The following is a 14,415-nucleotide window of genomic DNA, read 5'->3' as shown; positions in this document are numbered from 1 at the left end:
ATAAAATGCAAATTAATTACTTAAAAATCATACAATGTGATTTTCTGGATTTTTGTTTTAGAGTCCATCTCTCACAGTTGAAGTGTACCTATGATAAAAATTACAGACCTCTACATGCTTTGTAAGTAGGAAAACCTGCAAAATCGGCAGTGTATCAAATACTTGTTCTCCCCACTGTAGTTAATCAGCAGAGGCTGAACGATGGGTTCAGTATAATAGAAGAACGTTTTAATTATCACAAGGCTACATTTAAGCAATAAGGCACGAGGGGGTGTGGTATATGGCTGTTCTTAGGCACGACGCAATATATCACAACCCCCGAGGTGCCTTATTGCTATTATAAACTGGTTACCAACGTAATTAGAGCAGTGAAAACAAATGTTTTGTCATACCAGTGGTACATGGTCTAATATACCACTGCTGTCAGCCAATCAGCATTCATGGCTCGAACCACCCAGTTTATAATCACTTTTATACCACTGCTTTATTATTAGAACTTTCATTTTATTGGGGGAATGATTGACTTCTGTTCAAAAGACCTCGTTATGGCTTCCCGAGTGGCTCAGCGGTCTAAAGCACTGCATCGCAGTTTTGCGGCGTCACTACAGCCTGGGGTTCGATCCCAGGCTGTGTTACAACTGCCCGTGACCGGGAGTCCCATAGGGCGGCACACAATTGGCCCTGCGTCATCGGGGTTAGGGGAGGGTTTGGCCGGGGGGGCTTTACTTGGCTCATTGCGCTCTAGCGACACCTTGTGGCGGGCTGGGCACCTGCAGGCTGACTTCGGTCGTCAGTTGAACGATGTTTCCTCTGACACATTGGTGCAGCTGGCTTCCGGGTTAAGCGAGCAGGTGTTAAGAAGCGAGACTTGGTGGGTCATGTTTCGGAGGATGCATGACTCGACCTTCGCCTCTCCCGAGCATGTTGGGGAGTTGCAGCGATGAGACAAGATCGTAATCACGAAATTGGGGAGAAAAAGGGGGGTAAAAAAAATCTAAATCAAATAGAAAGGAATATGGCCTTGCAGACACTATAAACTCAGATACAACTCAGATCTTACCACATCCTTACATGGAAATAGGACTATAATTTCGAGTGCAGAGCTGCTAATTATTTAGTGCAAATTGTCTTCACACAAACATGTTCCTTGTCTTCACACAAACATGTTCCACTGTTAGTTAGCCCAGTGGGGATGTGCAGAGAGGCTTTGTGAGAGACTATTCTATTGCTGACTGAGCACCAACTAATGAATCACGTTCTGATTCCAGATCAGTGTCTATTTATTGCAAGTCCAATGTTGGGTGGATGATATGAAGGATGTAGGCTCCGTGTTTGTCTCCTTTCTATTATTCAATGTATCAAAGACAGTGTGGATAGGCACACTAACCACTTTGGACTAGAGGTCTTACACTTACAGAGGTATTTCAGCTTCTACTACCTTGTTAACATACTTTGTAAGTATTGATAAGCGGCATCATTTGCACAGTTTTGCAGTAGTGAAAAAAGACGGATGGAAAATGTATGCTAATAGTACATTTTATGAGCCCTGATATCTACCATTTACTTTCCCCAGTAAATCTCCTTTGCCCTAAGAAATAGTGCTTAGGAGTTGTTGTCCAGAGCAGATTATTACATGTTTATGTGTTTGAAATGACTATACTTCTCCTTGGTAGTTGATGTAAAATATACTGAAGAAAAATATAAACGCAACATGCAACAATTTCAACAATTTTATTGAGTTACAGTTCATATAAGGAAATCAGTCAATTGAAATAAATAAATTAGGCCCTAATCTATGGATTTCACATGACTGGGCCGGGGCGCAGCCATGGTTGGGCCTGGGAGGGCATAGGCCCACCCACTTGGGAGCCAGGCCCACCCACTGGGGAGCCACTCCTCAGTTTCATCAGCTGTCTGGGTGGCTGGTCTCAGACGATCCCGCAGGTGAAGAAGCCGGATGTGGAGGTCCTGTGCAAGCGTGGTTACATCTGGTCTGCGGTTGTGAGGCCGGTTGGACGTACTGGCAAATTCTCTAAAACAACGTTGGAGGCAGCTTATGGTAGAGAAATTGACATTAAATTCTCTGGCAACAGCTCTGGTGGACATTCCTGCAGTCAGCATGCCAATTGCACGCTCCCTCAAAACCTGAGACATCTGTGGCATTGTGTTGTGTGACAAAACTGCACATTTTAGAGGAGCCTTTTATTGTCCCCAGCAATGATCATGCTGTTATATCAGCTTCGTGATATGCCACACCTGTCAGGTGGATGGATTATCTTGGCAAAGAAGAAATGATCATTAACAGGAATGTAAACACATTTGTGCACAACATTTATAGAAATAAGCTTTTTATGTATGGAACATTTCTGGGATATTTTATTTCAGCTCATGAAACATGGGACCAACATGTTACGTGTTGCGTTTAGATTTTTGTTCAGTATAATTAGGATGTGACACTGGGCAGGGAGGTATGATGCTATTGCTGTGCTGTGTAACAGTGTGAATAGTGGCTTTGACTCAGGTTGGCTAATTGCACTTAACTTTGTCGGAGACAATTAAGAGCCTGGTTGACGAGCGTGGTTCAGCATGGCTGCGGCTAATTACATTTCATCTTCTGCAGTGCTGTCCTGACCTAATCACGGGGCTGGTGAGGCGAGGGCCAAGCAGTGGGGGGATTATTTAAAGCAGAGTGGGTCAGAGGAACACTCGGCTAGTTTATGTTGTCGATAACTCAGGACACGCTAGCCTGGCGTCATATGGGATTGAAATGCATTATTTTGACAGTCTTCTCTCTCTCTCTCCCTCTCTTTCTCTCTTCTCTCTCTCTTCTCCTCCTCCATCTCCTCCTCCCCCTCTACAGTGCAGTGTCTGGAGATGACGACTAAGAGGAAGATCATTGGGCGCCTGGTGCCGTGCCGGTGCTTCCGGGGTGAGGAGGAGGTCATCTCAGTGCTGGACTACTCCCACTGCAGCCTGCAGCAGGTGCCCAAGGAGATCTTCAGCTTCGAGCGCACGCTGGAGGAGCTCTACCTGGATGCCAACCAGATCGAGGAGCTGCCCAAGGTGGGTTTTGCTGGGGCTGGGGCTGAGGCTGGTGCTGGGGCTGAGGCTGGGGCTGGGGACAAGGCTGGGGCTGGGGCTGAGGCTGGGGACGAGACTGGGACTGGGGCTGGGGCTGGGAACGAGACTGGGGCTGGGGCTGAGGCTTGGGCTGGGGCTGGGGCTGGAGGATGTAAGGGGTGAACTGTAGAAAATAGGCTCTACAAAGCCAAATAGTTCAGACAACACAGCCATTCCCTTGAATTTCCCCTACATTACTAAAGCATGGCATAATGATCGATGGCAACATTATCTCAGCTCTATGCACTCTCTCTCTTCATGTGGCGCTCAGTGTTGATTGGCTAAATGAGTTGCCAAGCCAACCAGACCCCCACAGACCAAGCAGTGGCGTAATGTCCTTCCTGTCTGTAAATGAGCTGCTTATGAAGCAGAGAGCGAAACACAAATGGACTTGCTGACTCTTGTCTGACCTTCACATAGAAAACAATACAATCTGTGAATGTAGCTTTCGTTAAGACTTTCAAAGGAGATCTATTACAATCTTGACAATAGTGTCTTTGTTTTAAATTGAAACCCCTGGCTGAATACCGTAGTATTCAACTAAGTTGTATTGGCTGAATGTTTACAGTGCAATTAACTGTGATATCCGTCAGAGTGGTTCAGTGGAATTACTTAACTACATTTTATGAAATTTCACAGTGTAGTGTGTTCATCAACAAACTCCCAATTAGATGCTTTAAGTCGGCAGAACCCAGAAACAGTGTCTTCAACCTAGCTTCCTTTTCCCATGACAACCAGATGTGGGGACCCCGCTCAGGTGTTTTTTTACGCCTGCTACGTAAGGTTAGGGTCTTTGTGAAGTGAGTTCAGGGCCAGTGTGGCTCCTCACAGGGTTGCGTAAGAACCAGGCATTGATAGAGCCAGAGTGTATGGTCCTTTATGTAAGTGTGGCTCATGTATATCAGAGTGATGCCCTGGGCAAGACTGGACAACGCTGGCTCTACTCTCCAGTCTCCATTGTTGTAGCAACTCCCCCTCTGGCTCTTAATGCTCTTAAAGAGTAGTGGCCTCTCATAATGGGCATGTTATAGTAATGTTCCAACTGGACTGTAATGTCTCCCTGACTGCATCTCAAATAGCACCCTCTTCCCTTTGTAGTGCAGTACTTTTGACCAGAGCCCTATGGGCCATGGTCAAAAGTAGTGCACTATATAAGGAATAGGGTGCCGTTTGGGATGCAGACCCTTAGAACGTCTCCCTTTCTCTCCTTTTCATAGAAAAAGGAATGGACTGCAGTCAAATATAGGAGAAAACGCTTGTTGATACTGTATTATTGGTTGGCTTTGAATGTAAAAGTTGATCTATTCATTATTCATGATACACTGTGATGGTAATTTGTAACCTGTTATCTCAAACATCAAGTGGCATAATGTGATGCACAGCACACTATAGCTCTGCATAGCACCCTTTCACCTTCTCTCTCTGTTACCTCACTCTCTCTTTCTCTCTATGCGTCCTCTTTCGCTCTCTCCCTCCCTCTCTCTGAGGAGGACTGATGTGGCTCTCCCCCCTCTATATAGAGCTGTGGAGGACTAATGTTGTCCCACAAGGTTACTCAACTGAGAGTGGCTGCTCTTACAGTGATCAATGGGAAACCCTGCATAATGTTGAAAGAGACGTTTCTCATTTAACAACAGCACCGCATCATTAGAGACCAGCCTCATTGAATCTCAATGCATGAAGTCTCACCAAGTCTACACTCTTTCAGCTCAGCAGGCTAAGAAGCTGATATAACATCAGTATAACTTGTGTTTCTTCTGTTCTGCCTCCCTCTCTCCAAAGCAACTATTTAACTGTCAGGCTCTCCGGAAGCTGAGCATACCTGACAATGACCTGTCAAACCTGCCAACCACCATAGCCAGCCTTGTAAACCTGAGGGAGTTAGACATCAGTAAAAACGGTAAGCGAGTGAGGTTCATTGGAATATCTGCAAGTTTCTACTCTGATCTATTCGAAATCGCTACTCTCTACTGATACTGTGACTCTAAATATTAGCATGATGTACAATGTGATGAGGCATGAGTGTTAATTGGTTATGAATGACAAACATGTTTCCATTCCATTCCATCTTTAGGTATTCAAGAGTTCCCAGACAACATTAAATGCTGTAAATGCCTATCTGTTGTGGAGGCCAGTGTAAATCCCATTGCCAAGTAAGTGAAGAGAGAAGTGTACAATGGTAATGCTGTACTATCATCGCCAACAGCTGTGTATGTTGCTATGTGCCAAGCAACAACCACAGATTACCTCAGTAAGAAACATCCATGAATATTTCTATAAATATGCTTTCAGTCAAATTGGCTGTAGAAATTATGGGGACTTTTTTTTTTATAATTTCCTAAATCGCCTTAAGGGCAACTATAACAGATAAACAGAACGAGGCAAATAACTACATGGGAGACTGTTCTATTTGTGTATCTGAGGCTTTTTTCTGAATTGAAATGAATTTGAATTTGAATATAAGAATAGAAACAATTCCATCACTGTTAAACTAAGACATTTCTGTCCTGCCTTGTTTAATTATCTTAATGAATACAGCATTGTGTAAATATGCCATTTGTTAAATATTGAATCGTCTTCTGTCCTTACAGAGGGTAATGCAGGTCTCTCTGCTAGTTCTTGACATGACGTGACTCCTGCCATTAAATACATTGGAAAACCATAAGGGAGTTGCACTGCCACTGAGAAATATTTACGCCATACATTTTACATTTGTTGGTGGGAAATCATAGGTTGACAAACAAATGGGTCCTCATAGACTAGATTAAGAGTGTATTACTGCTTGGCTAGGGTATTTTTATTTTTATTTGACGTTTATTTTGACAAGGAAGTCGTACTGAGACTAGGGTCTCTTTTACAGATGAGCCCTGCATAAATACATCAAACACATACATTATACAAAATTACCAAACATTTAAAGAAAAACAGACACATTTATCAACATATAGGTCTCTGATCATTACTCTGAACTGACCAATGGGGATCATCTAATTTCAGAGAGCTCTGTAAGTTGTTCCACATAAATGGCGCAAAAAAACTAAAAGCAGCTTTACCCAACTCCGTGGAGACCGAAGGGGCCTCCAGTGTTATCCAAGCCTGAGACTGGGTTTGGTAATTTATAAGTCTACATTTAATTAATGATGATAGATACGTAGGACGTTTCTGCTTGAGTGCTTTGTAGATAAACACAAGAAAATGCTGCTTTCTCCTTACATACAAAGAGGCCCAACCCACTTTCTGATACAAAACACAATGGTGAGTTGTACAACCATCAGCAGTAATAAACCTAAGGGCACAATGGAAAACAGCATTTAGTGGTTTAAGTGTAGATGCTGCTGCATCCATATAGATAATATCCCCATAATCTAAAATAGACATACAAATGGCCTGGACAATTTCCTTCCTATTAACAAAAATCAGACATGCTTTGTTTCTGTAAAAGAAACCAACCTTGAACTTCAACTTCTTCACCAGCTCAGTGACATGTTTTTTAAATGACAGTTTGTCACCAAGCCAGATACCAAGATATTTGTAGAAAGGAACTCGCTCAATTTGTGTACCGTTCAAACTAGTCATTACAAATTCATTTAAATCTAGGTTATGGGACCTAGAAAAAGCATGCGTTTTGTTTGCATTTAGAAAAACTTTAGATCAAATAGTGACCTCTGTAGAAAATCTGACTTCAAATGTGAAAAGGCTTGGCTAACCGATGGAGCAATGGAATACAACACTGTATCATCTGCATTTTGTTACAGCATTACCAATGTTATTTATGTAGATTGTAAACAGTAGTGGGCAGAGTATCGAACCTTGGGGAACCAAGGTATGAGTATGAGTCATTCTGTAGTGCTGTAGTGTGCTAGCTCCTCTGTTATTTATGTAGATTGTAAACAGTAGTGGGCAGAGTATCGAACCTTGGGGAACCAAGGTATGAGTATGAGTCATTCTGTAGTGCTGTAGTGTGCTAGCTCCACTGACAGCGCTGAGTGGAGCTGGTTCAGGGGAGTTGTCATGGGAATGGGGCGGGCTAACATTTAGCCTGACTTTAAATGTGTCTGAGGTCCTTAGCCTCTGTAAATCCTGTAGCCTGGCACCAACTAACAGGAACCTGCTCTCTCTTTCTTTCTACCTTTCTCTTTCTCTCTCTTCCCTTCCCTCTCTCATTTTCAATCTCTCCACTGCAGGCTCCCAGACGGCTTCACCCAGCTCCTCAACCTGACACAGCTCTTCTTAAACGACGCCTTTCTGGAGTACCTCCCCGCCAACTTTGGGAGGTGAGTTCAGCTTATGGAGTCCCCTGTTCTGGGACTGTGGGTCTTGTGGCCCTCTACTACAGAAGGAGGGGCCCTCCTCTGTGTATGGATAGGGTTTGGATTGGAGCTTTTATTCTGCGCTCAGTTACAAGTATGCCTGGGTGGGTTTACACTGTAAACAGACTGTTCTTTATTCTCTGCACACAACGCCTGGTAAACATCACTTGCCTGGGGGCTTGCATTAATAAAGCAATGGGTTTAGCAGCATTTCCTATCTGGTTTGGTGATGAATTGAGAAAAATTAACAATTCATCAAAACAGCAGTGGTATTGCTCTTGGGCTCAGTGTAATGGAATTTAAGGTTGGGGTGTCATGTTTTCTTATCCAATACTTTACAGTCCTATGTATATCATTAACATCTATTAATACTAGGGTTGCAAAGTTACTGATCATTTACTAAAGTTACCGGAATCTTCAGTAATTTTGGTAATTAACAGAACATCTATGGCAATCTATCGTAACTTTGGTCATTTCTACTTGGAAAACTATAATAAAATATATATATTCATATATAGTATGCATTTATTATATATATGTCTATATTGTCCATGAGTTTCTAGTAGATAGACCATAAGGTTCAAGAGAAAATATAATAATTAATGAAAAAGCATCTAATCAACAATGGCATTATTTTCAATTAACTCTGCAACTCTTCCAACTATGGACTTTTTTCAAAGCTACCACCAGTTTGACACCAAAACATTGACAACAAATACATATTGAAATAAAAGTTTGTAAAAAAAAAAAAATATATATATATATAAAGGATATTTCATGCTGAAACCCTCATATTAAACACCAATGGTATTCAATAAGTTGATGGTTTTTATTTAGGATAAGGTTTTATAGCTTTGTCATCCCCCCCAAAAAAAATTATAATCTTATTCATATATTTTACATGTGATAAAGCCAATACAGAGTGCCACAGATTATTACAGACACCTTGTGATAGATTACATAAAATCCTTGAAAGACGAAAATTCTGGTAGTTTACTGGTAAACTTCAAAAGTTTCCAGGAATATACCCTCTCTATAATTTGTTTTGTTTGTCTTGTTGTGGTTGCATGTGTTTTTGACATCTTCTACCTTTCAGACTTTCGAAGTTACGGATCCTGGAACTGCGAGAGAACCACCTGAAAACGATGCCAAAGTGAGTGACTCACCACACAGAGACCTCTCCTCACCTCACCTCACCTTACCAGGGCAGCTAGAATTAGCTACAGACATGTTTGATCATGGGATGGAAAGGAAAGGGTACAGTAAAAGACATCCCAAGCTCAAACTAAACTCTTTGCCAACATCATTTTCACTGAACTACATGGATAACTTGCAGCCAATATCACTGATTCCTACAAATAGAGAGAACTACAATTTGTAACATTATTTGAGTGTTATCTATCCACATGTTAGTAGAGAGTATTTTATTGCAACGTCTCAGTGTTTTCCCCAAGCACTTAAAATAAATGATATCCCTCATCCCATCCCACTCCATCCAGCCTACCCACAGCCTACCCACCTCAGGTCTGTCCCCTCTCTCCAATGGAGGGGCTACTGAAGTAGCCATGAAAAGTGGATGTTAATGGAAGCCCTGACAGCTTTAGCAACCAGCATACCCATTAAGTCCCAATGAATAATCCAACCCTGCCCAAGATACTAGTCCGTACGGCAGGCTTAGGTTTTACCATTCCCCCTGCACCACACTCTGGAGGCCAAATAGCCTGAGTAACATTCCGAGATGGAATTCTAATGGGCAGATTAGAGTGAGAGCATGGTAAATAGCAGCTTCTAAAGCAAATGCCATCAGTCTCTCTCTCTGCGACGGGTAGCATGTGTCAGAGGAGGGGTGCTGTGCTGTGCTGTGGCCAGTCCCTGTTGCTCAGGCCTTGTTATTTGATGTCTAAATGAAATGTGAAGAAGGCCCCATGTTGGAGCGTGTGTTTACCGGTGTGTGTAGCTAGTGGAGCGCAACCAATGATGTTGCGATTTATCATAGTGGAGAGAGTGTTGCGCTGCAAGCCCCAGAGACAGACACACACACATTAGTTGGTGCATGCTCGCTCACTCAGGTGTCCTGATTGAAAACTATTTTTATCCCACCATAACAATAACCCTATCCCCCATCCCTCACACTAGAGACCAATGAAGTACACTCATCCTCTGTCACCTCTAATTTGGCACAGCAAGGGATGTTTGTTCATCTGCGTAAACCAACTCAAACATGTTTCCCCTTGAAGATGAGTGTAATGTCCTCATTCAGTTAATGAGTTTATCACGTTATCGTGGAGTCATTGGAGGGAAAGTGTATCCTAGAGCAAGGGTATAGATTACAAATAGGATTTTAATATGTAATCAAAGTTGGGGAGATATTCTGCAATGACGAATCTGATCTGTTAGTTCTCACATCATAATTGAAATGGACTAATTGCTATATGGCCCAGCTGCTGTATATCATGACATAAAACATACATGGCAGAGTATCTGCTTTAGTGATTTTACTCAACACTCACCACTCAAGACAAAGGTCCTCTGCAATCTCAAGCCAATACAACCAGTAATGATGTGCAATACATCTTAGATGTATTCATTCTGACATTGCTCTCTCCGGCTGACATTGTGTACACAAGACATGGATGAAAGAGTTTACTTTTAGGTGTTACATGGTGCAATGGAGAAAGCCATTTCATGTTATATTAATCATTAACTAACTGCATTGTTGTGATTTTAGCTATTTATATTTGTAGTGAATATTATGTGAATGTGTGGGGATGTCTGGCTAGCACGCCATCCCCTCTGCGATGGCAGAGTTGCAGGAGGCCTGTTTGGGAGGGAGTTTGGCTGGTGATTGGCCTTTCTAAATGGTGACTTTGTTTCTATGCCAGAATCTGAGGCTCTTCCCTCTTGTTTGCTGCAGGTCAATACACAGACTGTCACAGCTGGAGAGATTAGACTTGGGAAGCAATGAATTCACTGAACTGGTAAGAAAAGAGGCCATTTGAAGACGCCAGTCACATGGACAGCAGCTGTCACCACACAGGCAGCCATGACCCAGCAGACCTGGGAGACCAGCCAGAGCCGGGGCCCCCTCGCTCTGCTCTGCACCCTCATTACGTCTCCAGCACTGCTCCCTCCGCCCGCTGTGTGTGTATGTGTGTGTATGTGTGTGCGGGCAGGCGGGCAGGCAGGCAGGCGTTTGTGTGTGCGTGAATGCGTGCAAGTGTAACATGGGAAATGGCTGGTACACTAGAGAGGTACTGTGAGGTTAGTTTAAAATGATGCATGATTATTGACTAACAATCCATGTGATATCTAAAATGAGGCAATATGAAGTGTGTTTGATGCAGAATGCTCAAGGAGGGAGGGAGGATGCTAAGTCATCCTTGGTTAGCATGATCACACACTGTGCTGGGGCTGGGGACTGGGGAGCCCTGGGAGAGCTGCTGGGTGAAGCCATACATGACATGCTCTGTGCCACAGGTCCCACTGATGCCTTAATTGTGCATGTCTAAATGTGCTGTTAGTATGAGGGCTGGCTTGGTGTTAGTATGAGGGCTGGCTTGGTGTTAGTATGAGGGCTGGCTTGGTGTTAGTATGAGGGCTGGCTTGGTGTTAGTATGAGGGCTGGCTTGGTGTTAGTAGGAGGGCTGGCTTGGTGTTAGTATGAGGGCTGACTTGGTGTTAGTATAAGGGCTGGCTTGGTGTTAGTATGAGGGCTGGCTTGGTGTTAGTATGAGGGCTGGCTTGGTGTTAGTATGAGGGCTGGCTTGGTGTTAGTATGAGCTGGTCTGCCTCCACAGATCCCTCTGTGACTCACTGTGGCACTGGAACACACTCACTATGCACACAGCAGCACCTGCCTCCTCCTCACTCAAGGTCAAGATAAACAGGCACACAAACTCATCTCAGAATGACTCCTGTGTTTCCCAACCATCACATTTTAAACATAAGGGCATTTTTCTGTATGGAATTGGTTGTAGGTCTATACCAGCGTTTCCCAAACTAGGGGCCGCAACCCCATGTGGGGTCACCTTATTTGAATATGGGGTCGTGAGAGAAACTCTGAAATGAAATTTAAAAAATGCACTTGGTTCATAGCCGGTAGCCGCTAGATGTATTAAACAGAGCGGTTTCTGTTTTCCTCCTACAAATGGCTCTATCTTTTGAACGGTTTAAACTACATAATATTATGACCCCATCACTGAAAGACTCTAAGGAACATGTATGTGTCTTCTGTTTCCCTACAATGCCCACAAGCTGCGCAGGACTCATTAGAACAGAGTGGACAAGACCAGGCACTAAATCAGACTGGGGGAAAAAGAACATCAAGATCATACAAAATTATTACCTGATGGTCTTCTGAACTTCCCATTACCTTTCTGAGGCATTTCAGTCACTTCAAACCATACTTCCTTCAGATTGAAATACTGTCAAAAGTACTGTCAGACTGATTTGTAATAGACTGTCATAAACCCAATTAAAAAAGTAAACATTGGCCATTGATTACATGACTTTGTTTACATGGTGGGGTGGCGAAAAATATTTTATCTCAAAATGGGGTCGCGGTCCAAAAAAGTTTGGGAACCCCTGGTCTATACTTTCTGTCACGTCTGATGTACGTTTAGTATTTCCAGGACTTTGTCCTTGGGTAGTGAGGAAAAGGCATCATTTGCACGGCCCGTTCCAAGGGAGCAGATGGTTTGACATTGTTATAAGCATGCTTTGCTGTATGAAGCCCCCAAGTTACTGCAGAGAGAGGGAGCGCCCATCGACTCTTCCTGGTGCTATAGTCTGAACTCCCAATCTGTGTGTCCTACTTAAATACAAGCCTTTCTCCCTCAACTTATGACCTCTCTCATCCACTATCCCATCCCCATTCAAGGACTCCTGTTGCTTTTTGCTGATAGTGTGAGCGACATAGCCAATTGCATCTCAATTCCCCTCAAATAGAATCCTGTTGTCTAGCTTTATTGCCTGGTAATTTTGAAGCCCTGGGAAAATACAATGCATTTTCTCGCATTCCTTAAGCTGTTGTTGCTTCCTCATCTGCCCCAGACTTTGTGCAAACATGCCTATTGCATTTTCTTCAGCTGATGGTTTCTGTGGTGAATGTTAAATTATTCTATCAGTGTTTTTCAGCACTGAGAATTCATGGACTTTTTCCAGAATTCCATCCTGGTTTACTGGTATTTCTTTGTGGAGGCAGACACCTTTTCCCCTTAATTGACCTGAGCTCTGGAATGTAATTCAGAGTCATCAGAGCTTCTAACAGGCTGGCTGAACCAGAGGCTATATGAAAGCTCTCTCCAACTGATTTCAACTCATGCCTTATTTTAGTGGCAATCAGTCTTCAGCTGAGATACTGTATGTTCATACTCGGTTTTACTAAACTGCAAACATTTACATGTATAAGACCAGGATTCAGAAGACCTTATGCACCTTATGTGCATTCAGCACAAGCAGCTCATTGCTATGAATGAGACTGAAAACATTGCCCTTCTTGCTCTAGGCTAAACACATGCAGAAGATGCAGATGTGAAAATGTCTGCCACTGACAGAACTACAGAAAAATGCAACTTCAGAGGCATTGTCATGTGACGAAACCAAACAATGACCTCAGCACATGTGGGCCCAGCTGAGCCAAGAGCAGATGCTGAGTCGTGTGTGTCACAGAGGCAGAAAGTGAGGAAAGTTTCCTAATTAAAGTCCCTGCCTGGAGAAAGGGAAGAGGGAGGAGGGGGGACGCAGATGCCGGTGCTCAGAGGGCCGGGGTAGAGCAGAGCAGAGGATGTCATCAGCAGAGAGGAAATGACATCGCAGAGCTTCAAAGACAGACAAGAGGACATGCCTCTGCACAGGAAGCTCCACTGCACTGAGCACCATCCAAGTGTTTAATCTCCATCCGGAGAGAACAGGAGGCATGGTAGAGGTGCCAACACAGTCCACCGTGCCAACCCTTCTCTTTGTTTCTCGTTAAAGCTTAACTTACAAGTAAAATAGTGTGGTGCTACTGTACTGACTCCAGCTCTACTGTAGATTGAGAGCTATGGATTAATGAGTCATACTACACACAACACTCCCAAGAGTTTAATGAGGGATTTGGAGATTGTGTGTGATGTTTTGGGAGGGTAAAGGACAGGTAGGGGACACAGCAACTACATGGGACGTTTTTAGCACCGCTTCCATTACCCAATGCCAGTTGACCTACTTTATACCCTTGGTGGGACGGAAACTTCATTTGTTCTTTTGGTTTGAAGTTTTCTCTATATTTTTGGTTCAGTAGTTAATAGAATATGCATTGCATCAGTCTGATGTAGATTGCTGTGTTGTAAAGTCTCAATTGATACTATAGGAATTTCAATTACTTTTGAGAAAGTGGTTGTGTACCTCCTGTTTTTGTTGTTGTTGGGTTTTGCCTGCTTCCATGCTGAGATTCTATCAACTTCTGTCACAAATTCTGTCACTGAACCAAGCACATACAATTTTTTTAGGCGAATGCCCTTGCCAAACTTAATAAAACATCACTACTTTTTAGAAAACACACAAGATACTGTAGCTACCCTCACAACTATGAGATCAAAGCTTTCAGAAATAATAATCAGAAATAGTTTAAATAGAAAATAGTCCAGAATACCATTTGGAGTCCTTATTGACTGCCACACCAATGACTCCACACCATGCTGTGGAAAGAAATGCATGAAACACCGAGATGAGAGCGATTGGAATTGATTAGGGCAGCATGAAGGACTGGGAGGTCTGTCACTTAGTCTCTCAGGCTGGCCTAATGGAATCATTTACACATAGTCAGGTAGAACCTTTACTCCAGAGAGACACACACAGTCTGACCAGGCCTCTCCACACAGGCCTGTATCGAATACAATCACTCAAAGGGCTCCATTCATTCATTACCCCACTCTGTGGCCCGTGCAGAGATTCAAACACACCTTTTCCATTATAGAATACGGAACGAGAGATGATTCTAGAATAC

At 43.2% G+C, this 14,415-nt stretch overlaps 1 protein-coding gene across 1 annotated transcript in view; it reads left to right on the top strand.

Moving 5' to 3' along the window:
• Nucleotides 1–2,874: 2,874 nt before the first annotated feature.
• LOC311131042 (leucine-rich repeat-containing protein 7-like) overlaps nt 2,875–14,415 on the top strand; it is a gene marked incomplete at both ends in the record, with an annotated part of 37,886 nt that continues 26,345 nt past the window's right edge. The window contains 6 exons of the mRNA XM_084163864.1: nt 2,875–3,063; nt 4,903–5,020; nt 5,195–5,273; nt 7,305–7,394; nt 8,527–8,583; nt 10,345–10,408. Of these exons, the coding sequence (XP_084019990.1) occupies nt 2,875–3,063; nt 4,903–5,020; nt 5,195–5,273; nt 7,305–7,394; nt 8,527–8,583; nt 10,345–10,408 (597 nt within the window). The remainder of the gene's footprint in view (nt 3,064–4,902; nt 5,021–5,194; nt 5,274–7,304; nt 7,395–8,526; nt 8,584–10,344; nt 10,409–14,415) is intronic.

The sequence above is a fragment of the Coregonus lavaretus genome, assembly GCF_964263955.1.
Source record: "Coregonus lavaretus genome assembly, chromosome: 6".
Lineage (NCBI taxonomy): Eukaryota > Metazoa > Chordata > Actinopteri > Salmoniformes > Salmonidae > Coregonus > Coregonus lavaretus.
The sequence above is the reverse complement of the archived record's forward strand: the minus strand, read 5'-3'. Positions and strand labels throughout refer to the sequence as shown.